At 39.0% G+C, this 22,258-nt stretch overlaps 1 protein-coding gene across 3 annotated transcripts in view; it reads right to left on the reverse strand.

The window, feature by feature from the left end:
- Nucleotides 1-412: 412 nt before the first annotated feature.
- The window catches only part of USP37 (ubiquitin specific peptidase 37), a 29,361-nt gene continuing 7,515 nt past the window's right edge, over nt 413-22,258 (reverse strand). For 2 of the 3 annotated variants that reach the window (XM_060278237.2, XM_060278233.2), the window contains exons 7-24: nt 20,388-20,485; nt 19,282-19,366; nt 17,470-17,631; nt 16,450-16,581; nt 15,782-15,905; nt 14,379-14,584; nt 13,479-13,596; nt 12,010-12,089; nt 11,407-11,571; nt 10,820-10,885; nt 9,608-9,752; nt 8,078-8,333; nt 6,922-7,088; nt 5,922-5,985; nt 4,518-4,633; nt 3,224-3,293; nt 2,634-2,772; nt 413-1,840 (exon numbers count right to left, since the gene is read on the reverse strand). In XM_060278237.2, the coding sequence (XP_060134220.1) occupies nt 1,753-1,840; nt 2,634-2,772; nt 3,224-3,293; nt 4,518-4,633; nt 5,922-5,985; nt 6,922-7,088; nt 8,078-8,333; nt 9,608-9,752; nt 10,820-10,885; nt 11,407-11,571; nt 12,010-12,089; nt 13,479-13,596; nt 14,379-14,584; nt 15,782-15,905; nt 16,450-16,581; nt 17,470-17,631; nt 19,282-19,366; nt 20,388-20,485 (2,281 nt within the window). In that variant the 3' untranslated portion in view covers nt 413-1,752. The remainder of the gene's footprint in view (nt 1,841-2,633; nt 2,773-3,223; nt 3,294-4,517; nt 4,634-5,921; nt 5,986-6,921; nt 7,089-8,077; nt 8,334-9,607; nt 9,753-10,819; nt 10,886-11,406; nt 11,572-12,009; nt 12,090-13,478; nt 13,597-14,378; nt 14,585-15,781; nt 15,906-16,449; nt 16,582-17,469; nt 17,632-19,281; nt 19,367-20,387; nt 20,486-22,258) is intronic. The other variant, XM_060278243.2, reaches the window with a different exon arrangement.

Below are 22,258 nucleotides of genomic sequence, written 5' to 3' on the forward strand. Positions count from 1 at the left end.
TCAAATAACTCTGACCATCAACAGTGCAAAATCACAATGATAGAATAAATTTAAACACTATGCTTTAGGCAGTGTGACTTGGGAGAACTTTTGTTTGGTTTGGCAGATTAGCCAAGCAAATAATAATTAAAGTTATCACCCTACTACTACCCCTGACACAGCAAATGTCATTTACAGTTGACCAACACAGCCTGTAATTCTATAAGCCCTGCAGGGAAATCCTTCTGCAACAGGTAATACCTGTTGCCTACTAATGCCCATGGTTTGTGTCTTCTAGTCAAAGGATTATATTTCTTAGGAAGTTCTAATTGTAACTAAAAACAATTGCCAAGAAGGGGGGCAGACAACCCTCTCAACACCTGTTAACCTTTTCCAAAGAAAAGTTCGAGTTACGAGCAAACCAAGAGGCACCTCAATTATTAGCAATTTTATTGCCACAAAAGTAAAAGTGAAAAAAACTGGAATAAATTTCCAGTATTAAAATGAGGAACTGAAACAAATTCTAGATAGTATTTTTCTTGTTCGTCCTTTTTGTCAAACAAGCTACAAAATGAGTTTTGTCTTATCCAAATACTATTAAATAACAAAACCCTAACATCTACACCCTGAAATGTCTCAAAAACATCAAATAACCACTTTTGAGAGTTCTCTGATTTTTTTCAACTGATTTAACTGCACTTATCACAAAACTAGAATAAATCCAGGTACATTTTTATATTTCATGTTTGCATACAACTCTTGCCCAACAGAGTAAAGTTGGGAAAGATATCACACACATACACCTTTCAAGCACGTGCAGTTTTTCAGGGCTGAAAGCCAACACAAACACAGAGAACACAGAACTCTCGTTCGTGCTTCATTTACCGATTAGTACTAGCTGGGCACTGGTCAAAAAAGGCCCGCCAAAAGCCAGGACTTGCACTTCCAGTTAGCTGCTTCTCTCATTGCCAAACCGGGACAGTCTTCAGTGAAACAGCATATATATATATATATAAATCTCTACACAGACTAATACAGATTATACACACAAACGCTCACAGAGAAATAAAACTGTTCTGTAAATGGCAGTACTTAGAAAAGAACTCAGTCAAAAAAGAATAAAAACTTTAAAAATTATATATATATATTTATATAGTATATATTTTAACTTTAAAAACAAGGATGAAAGTGAACTATGTGAAGTAGTAATCAATGGGTTCCAAAGCACCGACAGTTTGTTTCCTGGATCTGTGTGATCCTGTATTAAAGATCATGGGTGTCCCAGTTTCAGCGATGCCAGGGTACTCCATTTAGCTGAGTCAGCCTTCAGCACTTTCCAATTCACATTATGGACACAATATTCACCAGATTTGAGACTATTGCTTATTTTGCTCTCGTGTAGGGAAGGCATAGAAAGCCACCCAATATGTAGCATCTTCTCAGTTTCCCTGTGAGAGGTAAATGGGCGAACTTGCAGTTGCTTCTCACACCATCCTTTTATGGGTTTCTGAAGGAGCCATTAAATCCTCTGGCCTGATTAATGCCATGGCTGCTGGCACAATTATTTCTTGACTATTTAAAACAAAAAAGAAGGAAACTCCAGGTAAAAGAAGCTTAGCTGCATGGTTGAAGTTCAAAAGGAAGGCGTGAATTGGTCCATTCCTCCTATTCCATGGGGTTGTCTCAACTATGCCCTGAGTTCTCGGGGTTTGTGCCTCTTGCATGTCAGGCAAAAGTTCAGGAATCACTTGTGCTCAGTTAAAGCGACATTCTTCATATGGGCTGCCGAACTAGCTTCCCCACCTCCGTGCAAGGCAGCTGCATATTCTTTTCCGTTTCTAGCAACTCATCAAATATCTCCCTGGGAAACACAAAAGATGTTCACGTCAAAGAGGGAAAGCTTTTAATGGGGAAGCAAAGTTGTAGAGCAGGAGTAGGAAACCTTCTGGGCCTAGTGAGCCAGATGTTTATCTTCCTGTACCCCACGGATGAACTTTAATAGGTGGGCGGGGCCACTCACCTGTCAACCAGCTGACTTCATGATTACATTAGATGAGTGAGAGGTGAGAGGTCCCATTTACTAGTCAAAGCTGGCTAGCCAAGGTTAGGTCTGCTTTCCCCACAAGAAACCTGCAAGCAAAGCAGCACCTAGCAGCACTGAATTCTCTGCACACCAGCTGCTGAGTGTAGGGTTCAATCCTATTCTCTGCAGGGGACTACAGGGAATGTGCTGGTGAAGCAGTATCCAGTAGGATTGAACCCTGTTCCACCCAATCAATCAGCTGCCATCACACAGTGATGTCAGTTGGCTGATAAATGGGGATGGCCTCAAGGAAAAAACTGGGCCTCCTGGCGGGTCAAGATTGGCCTGTCGACTGGAGATTCCCCACCCCTGATGTAGAGGGTTGAAAAGACAGGCAACTGCATGCAAGAGAATCTGCTCAGGTTCCAGAGTTACAGCCTGGCTATTTTGCACATTCCCAGTCAAAGGGCTATAAAACAGGTTGCAATAATTCTTATAAGCTATTCAGGACCATACTATAACTAGCAAATAGGAAAACGGGAATTAGAAACACATGAGCCCATTTTAGAGAATGCAAATGCAAATAAAAAAGGTTTGGGCCATATGGGGAGGACACATAAAGTACATTTACTTGTGCATATAAAAGAAGATGTAGCCACTCCGGTCTCTGTCACTCTGCACAGAGGCTTCTTGAGTTCTGGATACTTCCAAGTCATTGTATGTGAACCATACTTGCTTGCGAATGTCATATACATCACTAATATAGTGACCTTCAATATGATGGGGGGGGGGAGAGAGAAAGAAAATCTTAGAACACCATAGACTGTAGCTTCTAGACTACATTAAGTATCAGAAGTATTTTCAAGCCAATTTGTTTATTAATTAATTAATTAATAAACTGAAAGACAACAACACTCCCTAGTACTAACTGCATTTTGCTATTTTGAAAATGATTGATTTAAACTAGCAAGATGAATTCCACTTTAAATAGCTGGTTTCTCATAGATAATTATTTCTATGGGCTTCAGTGAGCTTAACTCAATTGCTGAATTTAGGCAACAACCCTGTTGGTTCTGGGAAAACTGGGTTTTTCCCCCAAGCACACAAAATGAAATATTAACAATCTTCTTTCTCCTTTGTGGTTTTGGTTGTTGAAAAAACACAAGAGACACACTTTTCCTGCAGAGAGCAGAGCTATCAAGGAAGTAATGTTTGCCTTACCTGAGGAGGAAGTGTCTCCAATATGGCTGACAACACTAATGAGTCGATAAGAGTTGGGCAGCTCTCCTGTCTGTGGAAAAAGTCAATTATTAGTTTAAGTTTGCTCTTCTACCAGACTGAGAAAGGTAGGTAGATTATGGTTTAGCTACCATAAAATCTTTATTGCACCAAACACTGGAGCAATCCTTTTGAGATATTGCTAATTTGTTCAAGTCAAAGCTTTCGGGTAACTCAGGAGCAGAGAACATACAGCCTTAACTTCCTCTCATTTTTAAACCAGCTCTCATCTTTGTTAAAACCCCAGAAACTGGTATGCCGTCAATGTGCCACTGCAGAGCTCCAAAAGGCTCCTTACTGGGTGTTACCTAGGTCACAGCTTACAATGGACTAACAGGAAGATTTCCTAGAGGGCATGTGTAAACCAGCAGGGAGAGAGACAGCACAAAGATACTACAGTATTCTGAAAGTTCAAAAGAATACAGCAGGCACAATAGCCAGAAAATTGTGAGGAAGAAGATTGTCTCAAACATCTCTACAACAATATTCAAGATGTATGAAGCAACAGTGGAAAAATAATTGTTTGCCTGCATTTTTTAAAGGGGAAGGCTAGTTACTGTCACACTTCACTATGTTAAAAATTGGGTTTTAGGAATGCAGGTTGAAGGGCTTGTAAAATCTTTCTCTTTTGAGTATAAAAATAACCTTTTCAAATTATGCAGCAAACAAAACAAGTCTTCAACATAATACTAAGCAGGTGCTTGTATGATTACTTCACAATTAAGAAACTTGTGTTACCAATAATGTAATTACTGTGCTGCATGAAATACCAGCTTAATTAACCCAGGGATGCAGAGCCTGTGGTCCTCCAGACATTGCTACACTACAGCTCCCTTAGTTTCTGACCACTGGTCATGCTGGCTAGAGCTGATAAAAACTGGAGTTCAACAATCTATACAAGGCCACAAGACTGCTTAGCCAACAAATCAAGATGTGCATTTCCCCCACTCCATCCTTCTCCCTTAAGGGAAATAACTATTTCTCCACCCTCATCTCCAAGAGGAAGAGGAACTCATCCAAATGATGAGGCAGGCATTTGAACCCAAGTCTCCCAAGGACCAGCATCTAACACCACCCACCGAGGGAACTTTACAAACACTCTCAAAGATAGCTAAGGATATCATACCTAACAACCTGAACTATCAAAACAGAAAAGCCCCCCTTAAGCATTTATATATGCTTTTACTCCATGTAGAGTAATAAAATGGGAGCTAGTCCCAATAGCCCAGACCATCACCTCAGCATTTCTTTTCAATTCCTCAGCTTCTGCTTCTGAGTACTCCATGTCCAGAACATCCTCATTCCCAGAGTCCTCATCAGAGCCAAGGCTGTCCAGAAGAGAGCTGTTAAACTCTAAACACCATGAAAATGATACTGTTTAAGACCCTTGATCATAAGCATATCACAAAACTGACAATATGCCAGCACACCATTTATCCAAAATATTTGCCTCTCCTTTGCTAAATAAAGCACTGTAATAATGGGCATCAAGTAAATATGCTATATACACACAGTAAATAGTTTCTATTTATTTTTAATTTTAGGCAAGGAAACATCCTTTTAAAGCTTCATTGAGATACTGCTCTCAAATGTTGCTGCTCCAGTTAAAAGGTGGAATGCAACCAGTGTGTTAGCATCTTACCTCTTCACTCACGGCAAGAAGTGATCAAAATATAGAAATTTAATAGTTGCTGGACTGAGCAAAATACATGCAACTTTTTTTAAGCAGCAGGAAATTTTAAGCTTCGAGGTTCTGTAACATTTCACCTTTAGTTTTCACATAAATATCACCACCACCACCACCGCAATAATAATACTCTGAAGCCAACTCTGCTTACTGCTAAATAAAACAGTTCTGCTTTGACTGAGTTACTTGCATACGAAAGTTATGCCACTTCTTATAGCTTTTGCTGTAGATGACCTAAACCAGGATTAAACCCCATGTTGTTAAGTTTTACGGATTTGGAAATTTGACATTCACAGGTCAGGATTGGCGGATCACAGATCAGCCTACATACAAGGCACAGTACAGTTGGTCAGCAGAACAAACTAAAAGGGAGAAGGAACCACAGAAAACAAGCTATGATTTTGCTACGCCCACAAATCCTACCAGCATTGTATCTACCTCTCTCTAATGGCAAAAGCCTTCAGTAGAAAATCAGTACTTTCCATCTCTTAACTATCTGTGCTTTCATGCAGCAATGATATGAGTCAATTCCTTTATGTCCTGTAACTGTCTACCAAACAAAAGCACACACACACACACACACACACCCGTTGTATCCATTGGAAGAAAACTCACTTGGGGGAGAACTTAAACCATTTACTTTTTACAAATGCAGAGTTGCTGCTAAAAATTTGCAGAAAATGAAATTGGAATGCGAACTTAAGAGGGTTCAGAAAATGAGGAATTTCAAGGGAAGAAAAAAAGAAATAATAATAAAACAATTCCACTGATCTGCATGTTGTGTTTCAGAATTTACTAGCTGAATGGGCTTTTATATTGAACCTTAACTGGAAGGACTAGAGCACAAGGTAATGCAAATGAGGCATAGAACAAAACACCAGCTTCCTTTCAAGTACTGTGAGCAATCGTGGAATGATATTGAAACTCATCCCTATTTTCTCCTGTACATCTCACCTTGCAGACTTAATTCCGTGGCTCGTTTAAGGTCATCATCTTCTTTTTGTTCCCGCGCCTCCTGCTGAGGTAGAGAACCAAACTTAGTTCACTGAGACACTTCCTGTTCTTTTTATAGGTTCTCTGTTACTGCCACTGAGAACTATGCAACTCCAGTTTCTACAACAAACCTAATTCCCTGTGCAGGCACGTTTGAGACCAGCCAGAGCCCAAATGTTCCATAGGGCCAGCCTTAATTAAAAGGTTGTTCAAGTTGCTCAAGTTTGGTATGCAACACAGCAAGTCCCCAAGTGCCAAAAGCAGCTTTATACAGCTTTTCCTTTGAAAAGTCTTGAAATGAATGTGAACTGCTTGCAAAGCACAATAGTTTTGAACAAAATTTCCCACAATGCGGCAAAACGTATGCTACTCTCTGCCTAAAGCTAAATGAGGACACAAACCATTAATGAAGAATGGAGAAATCTACTGCATTTAAGAAGAATTCTAAGAGTGTCAGTGCTTGCAGCTTAACAGATTTCATGGGTAGGTGGCTCTGTATTCCCCAGAAGCCCTCTCACTTACTTCAATCAGGGCAGTTATAAGACAAACCCCTTTATTTTTAGAGTATCCCCCCTCATAAGCTCTAAACAAAGACAGTGTAACAGAATAGGGGGTTGTGTACGTATGTGTATTGTGTTTTTGTTTTGTTTTTAAGGGAGGGCATTCAATTTCGTTGTACTATTTAAAGTACAATGACAATAAAGTATCTATCTATCTATCTATCTATCTATCTATCTATCTATCTATCTATCTATCTATCTATCATCTCTTCAATGCCCCCCCCCAGATTAGTAAACAAAGGTCTCTTGTGCCATGTTATGGAGCAGGCTAAAATAACCCCTCGTATAAGTCTTCTTAAAGGAGACACTAACTGTGCCTTGTGATTTCCTATCACCAGAGAAGGAATCTCTGGTTGGCTGTTTTGGTTTCCAAGTGCTTGTGAAAGAGCATTGGCTCTTACTTGTTCTTGGAGGCTCTGAGCCAAAGCCTGCTGTAGCTCCTGTTCCTCTCTTTCTCGCTCCATGTCATACTGTTGCAGCCAATCAACCTCCCCTTGAGTGCCTTCCGGAGTTTTATTTTCCTTATTCTCATCAAAATCTTTCGTTATCTCAGGGAAGTTGGCAAAACCTATGGAAACAAAAGTACCACGTTGATGCTTTAATTTTGTTTTTAGCAGCAGTTGCAGGGGGAACTTTTCTTGGTGGTCACCAGATAAGTCCTTTTCATTCTACCCGAGTTTCAGGAGCAGAGTGACATCTACTGGTATTTCAGGATGAATTCTATCAAGGGGGCGGGGAGAGTGTTTTCTGCAGTGAAGAACGTTTTCTCACTTGATCAAGCCTTTAAAAATTAGTAGTATTAAGTATTTTATTGTACACATTTTAAAAAGATCACACTGAGCAAAGATTATTTGCACCTAGGTGCCTGAAGTATGCAGCATGAGAAACCAAGTTCACGCTAAACTTTGCCTTTCTGGACTTGTGACTTAATTTGGTATTCCCATTTTTTATTTAAGTTTCTAAGAATGAAGAGAAATAGAAGGCAATTTTTGCATGAATCTTCACATGGGTTGTCTTTTATGTGTCTTCTTTTCCCTTTCCAATTATAAGCCAACACAGTTAAGTAACCTATGGTTATTTTTATAATAAAAGTTAAACTTAAAATGGGTAGCCATATTTTTACATGAGAAAAGATCAACATAGGACAGTATCCAAAATGGTTCTGTTAGTGCAAGGATTTGTGTTTGCATTAAAAAAACCTTCTACTTCCTCTACCTCTCCTCTCCCTGTGCCCTCCCCAAATCTCCTTCAGAGTGTTGGGAGAACCAACAGAATAGAGTTATGGAGCTACGGGTAACTCTCATCATATTAGTAAATAATATTCTCTCAGACAAATGTCAAAGAAGAAAAGGAAAAAACATTATCTTGAGTAACAGAGTAAACAATATTTGATTGATGTAAAAGTGGAAAATTGATTTGAATGGTTATAGTAAAATATGCAGGAAAGTATGATATATAATATGAACCATGGAAAGAGAAGAAGGGAAGTCATTGGCTATTTTAAAGTTTGAAAAATGATATACTATTTAAAAAAACTGTTTGAAACATTACTTTTACCTGGCTCTGCAAGTGCTTTAGGCTTCTCCACATCCATAGGTTCCATATGATCTGGCAATTCCTGCAGCTCATCATCTCCAAAGCCAGTGTCTGGACTATTTGTGGGCTTGTCTTCATCATGACTCAGTGACAGTGATGTTTCCCTCTTACTGATTTCCAGGACTGCTGCTAGAAGTTCCTCCTCACTCATTCCATCAAAGCCAGCATTTGTTGGCTCTGAAGCCTTATCACTCTCCGTTTTGATTTTCTTTGCACTCTGCAGGTGATAAAGGCACAATGGTTTGGGTATGTATCACTACCTCAGAGGCTGAGCTAGCTACAGTACTTACAAAACTAATGCAACATTATCTTGAGGGCCAAAGCAGTCTCTGATCAATAGATCTACAAGTGTCGGGTTTTCAGGACTGAAGAGGCACAGTTATGCCCTCAGAAGGGCTTCTCCATTTGTTACCACCTGATGCATTGCTGCATACACTGCCTCTTTTCAGTGCATATCCACACCAACTTATGGCTATTAGGCATAGCTGCCAAGTTTTCGCTTTTCTCGCGAGGAAGCCTATTCAGCATAAGGGAAAATCCCTGTAAAAAAGGGATAACTTGGCAGCTATGCTATTAGGAACTACTCTAGTATTTACACCAGTCCATGAGCCACTTCAAATGTTTGAAAATCTCTCCACACAAAGCAGCTCAAGATGAAAAGAAGAATGTGGAAAAGAGCCAGAAGGTGCCAGCAATGCAGTAGCGTCTAAAGCTTGTCTCGCGCCCTGGTGCAGGGATCCCTAGGGTGCCCCAACCCCCCCCCCCGGGTCCCCCCCACCCTCCCACACACACACCTGCCGCCTTGCCTGCATTTTCATCAGCAGCTGCCTTGGCCGGGGAAGAGCAGCACCGAAGCCTCCTGGGGAGTGCGGTGCACCTTCCCGCCAGGCCCCGACCACGGTGCCTTATACTCCGCCGCCGCCACGCAACAGGCCCGGGAAGGGGAGAGCCCGGCCTCCGGAGAGGCTTCACCACCACGCACAGCATGGCGGCGAGACCAGCACAGGACTTAGTGGCTGGTTGCGCCTGGCTGGCGCCCTGGCACAACGCGCCACTATGCCCTATGCCTATGGCAAAGACGCCTCTGCAGCAATGAGATGTCTGGAAATGTGAACCATTTTTTATGGGCCTGGATTGTTCATTCCTCTTCAGGCTTTAGTGCCACGTGCTCCCAACTGGGCTGGCACCGGCAATAGCTTTTCACAGTTGTGCACACCCACACAGAGACAGGCAGAAAAGACAGGCAGAGCACAAGTGCACTTTCCCCTATGCCTGTCTTCTCAATCATCAGCTTTGCATATGGGCAATAGAACAGCTTTCCTCAACCTGATGTCCTCCAGTTGTTTTGGATTCCAACTTCTAGCTTCCCCAACTAGGCCATACTGGCTGGGGCCGATGGAAGTTGTGGCCCAAAGTATATGAAGAGCACTAGATTGGGAAAGACAGGTAACAGAGCATGTTTTCTTCCCCTGACCCTAACCCTCTCCTTACTTTCTCTAGTTCTTCTCGTTGCTGTTCCCTGCTTTGGAAATCACATTGTTTTTGGCTGTTTGCAACGGGACGTTTCAGTGGTTCATCTTCACTGTCTGAATCCAGGGTGTTTAGATTAGGACATTTAAACTTGAACGAGTACTTTCTGAAAAGTAAACACAGAACCTTTATTCCTTACCTTTGAAAAAATCTGCCAGGGACAAATAACATCAGGTTAAAAAAGGAGGCTTCACATAACAGCTATACAGTTTTAATACACGAATTCAAATAAATCCATCAACCTACAGCAATTCTACAGTTAACATTGACCCTTATCAATAAGGTTTTAAAAATTTCTTAATCCACATTTAGAATGTTCTGCACAAAGTAAGAGTTAGCATTCCTGCAGCTCTTGAGCACCAAGATTACAAACTTCTGTCTGGTTCAATGGCATTTTCCAAGTCACTGGTTTGATGGTGGTCACTTAACAACTTAAAAAAAATGGTTTGGTAACCAGCTCAGCAAGTTTGAACTGGTTCAGATACAATATACATAGGGCAAATCCATATCCTACGTGTAAAGCACATGACCTTCCCCAAAGAATCCACTGTAATTCCTCCCTCACAAACAGAGCTAAAAGTCCAAGCACCCTTAACAAACTACAGTTCCCAGGATTTGTTGGGGGAAGCCATGTGCAGTAAATATGCTTTAAGTGTATGGTGTGGATCTACTCATAGAATGCTTCATGCTAAAATTTACTATTTCAGTGTAACCCATATAAAATACATGACACATCCTTTTCAATTGTCTTCATGAATATGAAATGAGCTGGGTCAGTCGGCATGGAAAGCTGTGCATTAAGAAGCCAAAATGTTTTGCTGAAGCCAGGCACGTTTGGGAGGGGCGAAGAGGGGGCACACAGGAACGTGGCTCATTCCCACAGTGAGGAGAAACATTTTGTCAGACTGGGATTATTTCAGACAGGGTCTTAGCTTGAAACAGCAGCAGCAGTAAAAGGTTAATGAATTAAATATTACTTTTATCTACAATTTAACCAAGTGGGGAAAATATAGCTACCAAATGTCCAACATGCTTCAGCCTGCTCGCTAATCCCCACACTGAATTAATCTGATTATAAAAGCAAGGATGTACAATAAAAAAGTAAGGGGAATCAGGGTTGTTTTTCTATACTTACTCACTGCAAGTTCCATAGCCATGTAAACAGTTACTTACCGACAGGGCATGAAAATGCTGGCAGAACAGGAATTCACCATTTGGGATACTTTCAGTGGTCGAGAGCTAATTAAAACAAAAGCAGGTGTTTACTGTATGACATTTGAAAGCCTACTATGCATGACCATTTTGATGGTGACCCCAAACTCTAGTTTATATCTTTAAAACAATGTGACAAAAAACCTTTGTATTGGATTAACAATACAATGCTACAAAATATATGTTAAGATACCTTATCCCTTTACACTTTTTGCAATGGTTCTCAGTAGGGCACTGCTGAAGCCTGTTCCTGTCCAACTCATTTTTCCAAATCTACACTTTATAGTTATCTTCATTCTTGAGCAACCCCCCACTAGCACCTTCAATTAACTTTATTCAAGTTCCTTGTTATGCCCTGCAAGTCATAGACCAGCGAGAATGACCTGCAGAACAGGACAGCTGAGTCAAACCTCTAAGATCAAGTTGGTTAAACGCAATATAAAAAGGAAATGATCACGACCTTTTCCTAAAGAAAAGTATCTATCACGAAGTATTTCAAAGATGTTTGAAGGCTTGTAGGTAAAGGTGGAATAAAATGCATAGCTTACATTGCTGATTGTGCACTCCACCCCAGATTAAGTGGGGACCTTGTGCTTTCTGTACAGTGTGCCTGCAGGGTTAAAAATCTTGGTATAACCACTTGCTGTCCAACTTTGTGATTGAGGGAGTGTGCCACATTGAAGCTGTATCGTTTCAGGTGAAGAATCAAGACCCTTCAAGACACAAAAACAGTTGGAAACTTCATAAATGTCTTTTTAACATAGATACAAAGGAGTTGTTTATTCCCAGACAGAATGCTCTTTCCCCAGCTTGCTATCAATACATAATAAAACTGTGTGGGTGCGAAAGGTCATGGGAATATATAGTTTTTCATCTAGCATCAAAGTATGCCAGAATTTTTGTTAGAATAAGAATTCTGCAGCTGCAAGTCCCTTCTGTCAAACAGGGATGCTATAAAGCATCCTCAAGGCCATCTACTGAACTCCTATTTTCAGGGCTAATATTATTTTGTTCTACATTTACAGTCGAGCAAGGCAGCCACTTTTAAACCAGTATTAAACTTTTACCCATCATTCATTTTGTTCATCTTCTATATATCCTGAAAGTTACTAGTATTTTCATACAATTTTGTACCAAGGCCATATACCTACCTGGGAAACCGACTGAATTTGTGTGTAACAAGTGCCGATTTTCCATTGCATTTCTCGCAAGAATATTCTATCTCCTCTGCCTACAAACAATGAATACAAAAGAAGGATTGTAATCTATCAAACCTTATTTTAGAAACAGGTAACTTTCTATCTCAGAAGTGCAGAGACCCACTTTCTATTACAGAATGCAATTGGCAAATAAATTGTATGGTTCACATCGATTATAGTGCTCTGCAGGAGGCTGATGTTTGTCTAGCGCAGAGGCTACCCTGTAGACTCCAGCTTTATGGGAACTATAATCAGCTCAGATATATGACTAAACCCAACATATGGCAGCATTGAAAGAAGTGTTTTGTTCTATCAATCAGTGCAAATCCATGCATCTTCATTCAGCAATTGTACTGCTTTGAATGGGGTTTACTCCCAGGTAAATGTGCACGATTGCAGCATATTTTTATTAATGTGATTGGATACTGCTGAGGTCTGATCAGCATATGTGTTAGATATTGTTGGTTAGAATTTTGCTACTGGTCTCTAAATGGTTACATGAGTTGCCTTGAATGTTCCAACTAGCTATTCTGTGAACCACCCTGAGACCCTCAGGTATAGGGCGGTATATAAATTCAATAAATAATTATAGTGGGACAAATAAGCTTAGCATTGGAAAGGTAGCCTTGCCATGTGTGGGGTCAAAGCTGAGCGGCATAGAATAATAAAGTTATTTCTTCTCGATATGTGTTCTCTGCGCTATTGCCCAAAGTATTACAATATACTTGGAGAAGTGTCGCTTATCCGAGATTCAAACACAAAAACTGGACAGATGATTCGAATACTCGCTTATCCGAGATTCAAGCACAAAAACTGGACAGATGATTCTAATACTCCTAACCAAGGACAACGTCTCCTGTACTTGGCCACTCAGTGTCAAAGGTAGATTTATATACCAATTTTCATTGACACTCTCTCTCTCATCCCACTCCCCATCTCCATGCATAATTCACAAAGCCTAAATTACTTAGACCCAAAGTAACTTAAAAACCATCCAGTTCCTCGTGCTCTACCTGGATCACTGAGATCCTCTGATGGGGCACTTCTGGTGGCTTCCCATGCCCCTGTGATTCAGTTGGCCTTTACTAGGAACCAAGATTTTAATGTGGCAGGCCCTAATGGATTTCTTTGCTAGTAAAGACTTGTCAGGAATCATCCCAGCCTTCTTTTAGGTGTTTCCTGAAAACTGTGCTATTCTGACAGGCCTTCAAAATGCAGATTTCTTTCACCCTAGCAGTTTTTCTTGCAACTTTGTATGTATTTACTACCATGTTGTACTTTTACTCCACATTCATCCTTAGCTTTGCATGAAGAAAATGGATAACAAGAAGTATTCAGACACTTCAATGGTGGAATGATGGGGAAAATCTGTTAATGAAAGATATCCTGAATGATATTAAAAAGCCCTTTATATTACATACCCTAAAAAAGAGATCCAAGGAATCCTGGATAGATCGAGATGGATGAAGTTTTTTTCTTCTTGGCAAGTCAATTGAAAGGTCATTAAACTGTTCCCGTTTGGTGACTGTTTCACCACACCTGCATTGAAAAGAAATGTCCTTGTGTATTTTAGTCTACCCACATATTCCCCATTCATTACAAGTTGTTTTAGGAACTCATAAATATATCCAAATTTCTGAGTATATGAGTTATACTCAGATATCTTAAGAATAAACATTACAAAAAAGATGTAATACCATTCTATAAAAAACAAAGTAGAATAAATAAATAAATACATATTTTGGCATATATTTAGTGGAAGAGGTAAGATCATTATTCTCACTGAATTAACTACCAAAGATAGAAGAGGATATGTAATTGAACCAATGAAACATGTAATTTATACAGTATTGATAGGAATTGTATATTGCTGTATTTTGTAGTTACTTTAATATTATAAAAAACAAAATAAACATTAAAAAATAGAAAAGGATATCAAAAAGAGGTCCAAACTACAAACTTCTTTGACAACAATAGCACTTATTAAAATGAAGTAGTTGTTTCTAACATTAACATTAATATTCCAAAAGAAGGGATAGAAGGATGGGAGAAAAGTAGAAAAGTATTTATCATTTGGGGCAAAAGAGCTGGAATTACAAATGGAATGCCTAGGAGTAATGGGTATTACATGATAGCAGTATAGATGGTCTAGATATCTAGGCATGAGATCCAGCACCACACCAATGGATGTGATGGAATTCCTCTTCCTCACCCACCCTGACCTCTGGAGCAGATTTTGGGGGAGCAGAGAAAAGAGAAAGAAGGGAGAAGACAGAAGTGTAGAACAAGGAAACAAGGAAAAAAACTGTTAAAATACTTACATTTTACATATGATAGAATGTTGAACTTCAAATTCTAAGTTTGTAATTACTGGGCATGTGTACACTCTGGTGGCTGACAAGTCATCAGATATACGTCCTAGAGAGCTGTCTTCACCAGATATTGGCTCAGTCTTCCAAGTTTTGTTCAGCTTCTCCACGTCCTCCTTCAGTTGATCCAAGCACTGACTTAAGAATTCATGAGCATCCTAAAACCATGTATACATTTCCTTAGAATAGTGACTTTCCAGGCAAATTCACACATTTATTTAAATGTATCTTACATATAAACCAAATTTACCTCAATTTCTTAAAGAGGGTGAGGTCCCAAGCAATACATTCATACCAGAATCCACACACTCAACTCTATCTGAATTTCAAATATCCCAAATAACTAAGTTTTAAAACATAGTTTTAATGAAACCTAAAATTCTCCTCCTTACTAGGTCTGCGTACTTGTGGTTTCCCCCCCCCAATAATCACAACTTTGTTTATTTAAGGTGAAAAACAAGAAAACACAAAAACGATCTAGCTTTAACCAAATAAAAGCAAATCAAGAGAGAGGTGAATAAAAAAAATGCAAAAAATAACGAACTAAAAATATTTACTAAACCTAACACACATTACATGTATACAGAAAGATACCATGGGACCAAATGCATCTCATTCTTAAAGGATATTTTTCAGTGGGAAAGTATACAATTTTTAAAAAGCAAACCCATAAATTACTGAAAAACCCAAAGCCAACAAGTAAAAAGTCTGGTAACATTTGTAGTGCCTAAATCAAGTTACCAGCTGCTGTTAAGAAAAACCAGAGGAGAAGGATAAACCTTTTGAAGCTGAGATGTATTCAGGCCTTTGATATGTTTTCGGTATCACATTATTATATTATTAGGTTCTACAGTGTAATTTATTGTATATTGATATTTTGGTTGAATACAAACCTTTAACTTATCAACATGCAATTTGTAACTGTCAAAGGGCTTGGGGGAGGGAGAAAGAGAAGAGAACTCAGCAAAAGTAACGAAAAGAGAACGGACCTTCCATATCTCTCTTTTCTTTTTGAAATGTTGTATCATCAAAATTCAGGGAAAGAATTAAGTTTTTGAAAAACATGCTTCCACTGTACTTTTCTTTTGTGAACAGCAAAACATATAAGTGTAACAACCAAGTAGGATTTCAGGATTCAGTGATCACTGAAAAAATCTATCCATGAGCCCTCCTGTCCTTGTAGCATCTGCCACTGCTTGTCAATAGTCAGTCACATGCCACTAATTCTGCAAGTTTCCTGACCTGCCTAGAAAAGCTACAAACTCTTGTTATGCAGCTCTTTTTGCATCAATATTTTCATAGCTGGTCACATCACTCCTTAAAATACTTCAGCTGCTAGAAAAAGAAATACTTACATTTTGCATGTAACCAGAGAATCTCTCTGCAGTAGCTGAAATTGCATTTTTCACCTTCTTAAGTAGGTCTTTCTTTACTTCAGGGCTACAAACATCTTTTTTAGCAAGTAGATGGGTAAAGCGCCTGGACAAATTAATGCAGTGACATTTAAATGTCAAAAAGCAGGTTAGGCATGCTAAAAATATCTGCAAAGTTAATATACCTTTAGAAATTTGTTCGCACTCCCTCCCATTATATTGCATGTATTTTAAAATCAACTCACATAAAATTTGTTATGCTTATTAGTAGGATTTTGTATGAGCAGTAAAAAAAAAAAGACTGGCCCAATACCCTTTTTATAGGAATGAATTATTCAAATTTGGTATGCCCCTCTCGACATAACCAGGAAACTTATGACTTACTGTTTTTCTAAGCATCCATTTATTGTGTTTGCAAAACCTTTTCCAATACAATGCACACATCTATTCATTACCATAGCAAAGAAAGAGGAAAGAGCAGAGGCTCAATAAATGAGAAACTACAGTAATAAAAGCAGCAAAATTAGAAAATATAGGACTTTATCAAAAATATATGCAAGGACAGTTACAAATAGCAAGCCAAATCTGAATGCTTCTTTTGAAGCTGTACTAGGAAAAATGTTTACTTAACTCACAAAGCTGGTGCTTACCTGATAAGTGCATTGTTTGGAACTTTTTTCCATGGGATATTTTGTTTCAAAAGATCATTAGCAAATGATTGAATTGAAAAGAGAGACTGTAAAATAGCATTCATGTAACAGGTATTCCCCAAGTTTGTAAACCTGTGAAGAAGCACAAGGTGACACAGTTGTTACATTGGAACATTTCCAACACAGATATTTTACACTGACTACAATGTGCACATAGATGTATACACACACTGATTAGGAGTAGGAGTAGGAGTCTGTCTGCTTGGAGTATGCAATGAATAACAATCATAACATTACACAACAGAGTGTGGAAAGATTTCTAAACAAACCTTTGTATGATGTTTATAGATAAGAGCCAATTAGACCCCAGATTCCATTTAGGTATCTCAAGTAGCAGACCTGTACTTGTAAGGTCTATAAGCATGATCTTATAAACTGTCAACCAAACTACCCAGAAGATGCTTGTGACAAATCAATCTGAAGATGCTATTAATTTTCTTCAAACATAACAAAAAAAAATTCTTACAACAGGGCATGTTGTAAGAATGTAAGTACCGTATTTTTCCATCGATAAGACGCCCCCATGTATAAGATGCCCCCTGTTTTGGGGGACTTAGGTTTAAGAAAATGGGGGGAGATGTAGCTGTGTATAAGACACCCCCTAATTTTTGACATTATTTTTAAGGGGAAAAACCTAGTCTTATACACGAAAAAATACGGTAACTCTGGTCCACCCTTGCTCACTGTCTTAACAATCTACAAAGCTATTAAATTGTTAAATACTGAGTTTGCACGAACATAAGCGGCAGCCCATGCTCAAAGGGACTCTACCTTAATGTTAAACACACAGCACAAACATGAAGAATAATAGTTTTTAAAAATGAAGACATGGAGAGATGGTGTTGGAAGGATATCTAGTTGTAGAAAAAGCTGACAAGTTGGATTTGTTTCTATGTAACCAATACCTAAACTGAGCACACAGTGTGCCCACACACAGATACTGAAAATCTAAAAACTTACCCTTGCAGTTGCTGCTGTGGGTGAGTGGAAAGGGGGACTCGTGGCTTGTTCCATCCCATGTAATCCTGGTTAGGTCTCATTTTTTTAACAGAGAGAGGGGCTGGCTGAGAGAGAAACCCCAAGCTTCTTTTCGCAGAAGGAGTCTGATTCAACAGATTAGTCCTACAAGGTGAGATGGAGAAATGGCCATCAAATCCATCTCAAGAATAACAATGCCAGTTACTGCCACCAGTAATATAGCAGCAGTCATATTCCATCAGCATTGAGGATGCTTCGAATGGGGATACATCAAAAGGAAGTTATCACAAGGTGGTCAACCTCCCAAAATGTTTGTTCATTCTTCCTCTTCCTTTCACACACACAGGATGCTTTGCATCCATAGAAGGGCCATATGTGATTATGAATCACATTTATACAGCCTACAAAGACTCCTCTGAATATTAATCACAGACCCCACTAAAGAGCAACACATTTCCAGCTCCCTGTTATAGATAAACCTGCTGGAAGTAGAAGTAAAAATAATTCTAAATTCATTTTTCAATTTGCACAGTTTTTAAGCATGTATAAAAAGTTACCCTTGAAAATAGTTTACACTTGAAGATCACACTTTTGGAATAAAGCATTGTGAATTATTATTATTATTAACAACAACAACAACAACATCATTTATTAAATTTGTATTCCACCCTTCATCCAAAGATCCCAGGGTGGTTCAAAACTGAATACAAAATACATAATACAGTAAAACAAAAACCAATAATCCCCCCATTAAATAAATGTCATCTGTTCCCCAAACACTTAAAATATGTATACTTCCATTGTTGCTCACAGTGCTAAACATACTCCCGCAGAAGATGAGCAGAAATCAAATTTGGCTAGCATTCTGAATACCCCACAGGCATGTGAGTTTGAAGCATAATACATAGTTGTAGCAGATACTAGATGAAGCAGGCTAGACCAGTCTTAGCAAAAAATAATACCTGCTTTCTATCTCTTTAACCCATGGATGTGATTACTGGTCATACTGGATGAGGCTGAAGGGAGTTGTAGTCATAGAATCATAGAATTGTAGAGCTGGAAGGGACCCCTAGTCCAATCCCCTACAATGCAGGAATCTCAACACGCCCCCCCCCCCAGCCAATCTGAAACTATACTAGACCTTGCTTAGCTTTGCAAATGTACTAGCAGTTTTATTGCTGCACCCTTGGCAGGCCACAGGTTACCACCCCTGCTCTAATCTCCTCCTAGCTACACCAACATGGTGTGCACATTAGACTACAATCAATATTACTCTATCCAAGAAAGCTTAACATAAAGGTTTTCCCTGACTGTAGTGCCTGATTACTCCCTTTTGGACAAGGCATTAGATGGCAGCCATAAGCCATATGCACCATTAGGTATTCTAGTCTTGTACGCACTAAACAACCAAGAGGTTTTCTGTCACTGTAGAAATGTAGCTTCCCTGGCCGCAGCTAATAGATGAGGAAGATGCAACAACCCGAAAGCCACAATTATTTTTGCTTGGGTACAAAGGTCTGCCAAAAGGTCTTGCTGACTAGTAGGGCTGATCTGCATGTGTGTATTTACCTATTTATACAGGACAGGGCATGCACTCTTATATCACCTGGATGTATTCAATTAGCACAGCACCTACCATTTTATGATTTGCTTACTCCTGTGCAGAAAACTTTTGAAATGGTGCTAAGAGTAACATAAGAAGCTATTTTCACAAACAAACTACACTATTTGATGAATGGAGCACTCCAATGACAAAGAATTTGAAAGAAAATAGCTAAGGAATGCTGTACTTACCTGTCCACATTAGAACTCCCAGCTGAATAATCCTTTGAAGATGATCTGCTGCCATAAAATGAAGAGGATTGTAAAGGCAAAACTCCTTAAAAGGAAAAAGAAATCAATTTCTGTAAGAACTGTCTTTGAAAGTAACTATACAACTGTCCAACAGCCAACATTTCAAAGGAGATGCAACAATTAAATTGTGATTGGTTTCTGCCAAAGGCTTCATCCCTGCTATAAAATACTGCAATGGATATATCTGCTAGGCAAAATACAGTTATTTCACATCATATGAAACTTGGGAATCTTTTGCCCTTATCACTTCTCAAAACTCTATGCCTTGGCTACAGCAATGAGATTTATAAGCTACATCATGGCTTCACTTAACCTCCAGAAAGCTTAGTTTTATGTAATATAAGTGGGTGATTGTCTAACTATAGTACACACAAAGTATTTTAAAACCCTCAAAGACAGGGCACATGCACTTTTATATTATATGTGGAGGCACAATGTAGACTATTAGGGTTGCTTTGCTAATCTGGAAACTTCAGATTCAAAGCCAGAAGAAGAAAGAAGAATGCCTTTCCCCAACATAGTTTCCAGAAAACATCTACTGAGTGATTATAATTACACCTGGAACAGTCAACTTTAGCCTTACTTTTTACTGAAAATACAGAGTGCATTGTTTATCACAATCAATTTAAAATACCATCTCCCAAATTTCAATGTAAGTACGGAATGTCTAATTTAGTTACTATCTCTAAGGGGAATTAATTTATTGATCACCATGGTGGAATAATAAGGAAAATCAGTGGGAAGTCAGAAAAAAATTGCAGACTCATTTATGTAATATGCAATTGTAGCACTCTCTCCTCCTAATCCCCCATTTAAACAATTAGCAAGATAAAACTCTCATTTGGAATTCCTTACTTTCAGCTATCCTCAAGCATATGGTTTACATTTTAATTTTTGCCCTTCTAACGTTTCTCAAGTGAGAACAAAGATAATTTCATTATACAGAGACTTTTAGAAGCTTAGTTTTCAAAATACAAACAAAATGTGTTTAGTTTTGACTAGTTAGCCATTGTACAAGATTGTCAAAAACAGTATCATTTTTTTACCTGATGTCCTATTCTCCTCAGTCTGTTTCAAGCTCATCTGTTTTTCCCTGCTGCTATATAAGAATTTCCGTGCTGGATCAGTCATGGCTTTGTTATTGCTGCAGATAAACCCATACAACTTTAAATAAGTTATTATAAGGTGTACAATATTGTTTTACATAATAATAATTTATTATTTATACCCCGCCCATCTGGCCGGGTTCCCCCAGCCACTCTGGGCGGCTTCCAACAAAACATTAAAACATTGGGTTACATTTATTAACCACCACCACAAGTTCCCTAAAATCTCAGGTACAGTGGAATGTCGGGTTACGTACCGTCCTCCTTACGAATGCTTTCGGTAACCAGCTCCGCTAACCCGGAAGTAGATGCCCCTAGTTGCGAACTTTGCCCAGGGATGCGAGCAGAAGTCGTGCGCCGATGGCATGGCAGCAGTGGGAGGCCCCATTAGCAAAAACGCACCTCATGTTAAGAACGGGTTTGGGTTAAGAATGGACCTCCAGAACAAATTAAGTTCATAACTGGAGGTACCACTGGGTGCACCAGCCTGTCTGCTCACTTGTCTCCCCACCACTCCCTCAGACAGACAGTGTGTACACACACACTTTTGCTTTTCCATAGGGTCTGAGTAAATGTCAGATCTAGTGAAACTAAAATGGATCCTCTTGAATTTGCATGGTTTTACCAAAAATAGCATCAAATTGCAGCTTACAATGGCAGAGCACACAATAAATAAAATCTAAAACTAAAGTCAGAGATCCAGAAACTGCTAACACCACAAAAATAATGACCCAAGGCATAGAAATTTATGGTTTATGATTTTTGTATAGGATACTATAATGAAAAACAAAACACACCTCTGGACACTAAGCTGACCTATGATATGATTGTAATTTTGAGGAGATACATTGTAAAAATTATGATTTATAAGGATCTGCGCCTCTGATCCACGTTTTTACAACATATCTGCAACATGATTTTTGTTTTAGTGAAGGGACACACCAGTGGTTTGGGGGACTCCTGAAAAATCATAAAACAATTTCAAGAGAATCATTTTTGTAGATCCAACTTGTGTGTATGCACACATTACTTCTGACAGTCCATTCTTTTTCTATTTGGCATGCTCTCCCTCCTGACTCATATAGGATCCCACTTTCTTCTTTCCATCTACAACTTAAAAAGCATAGGAAGCGTTGCTGGATGAAAACAATGATCCATCTGGTCCAGCATTCTGGTCTCACAGTGGCCAACAAAATGCTTCCAAGAAGTCCACAAGCAAGAACTGACTGCAACAGCACTCTCCCATTTGTGCTCTCTCCAACTCATATTCCTGCCTCCCCTCTGGTTACAGATCACTCCCTTTATCTGAAGAAGTGTGCATGCACACGAAAGCTCATACCAAAATATAAACTTAGTTGGTCTTTAAGGTGCTACTGAAGGAATTTTTCCCTTTATCCTACTCAGTCATTCTTCTTTCTGTTCAGCTGCTTAGGTGTATGTTCATAACTTTGAAAAGCCAGAGAGCTTAAATTAAAAGGAAAGGGTGTTGCTCTTCTAACTTCATTTTAAGCTCTATATAGTTTGCAGGAGTGAGGAGAAGGTATAAAGACTTCCTCAGGGGAAGTCCTCAATGATGCCACTGATTCCACTGGCAACCACACAGCAATACATCTTGTTAAAAATACCATAACTACACTCACTGATTCCAAAAAATAATAATCTAGCCTTACATTTTAATAGTAAAATTATAAAAGACCATTAGATTCAAATCACTCATTCAGTAATCACCATGAAGGGCAACTATGAAGAACATTTTTAACTGGCATACCAAACTAAAAACATAAAACATTCCATATTTCTGAATCCTTACA

Source organism: Zootoca vivipara, chromosome 1 (assembly GCF_965207765.1).
Source record: "Zootoca vivipara chromosome 1, rZooViv2.hap1.1, whole genome shotgun sequence".
Classification (NCBI taxonomy): Eukaryota; Metazoa; Chordata; class Lepidosauria; order Squamata; family Lacertidae; genus Zootoca; species Zootoca vivipara.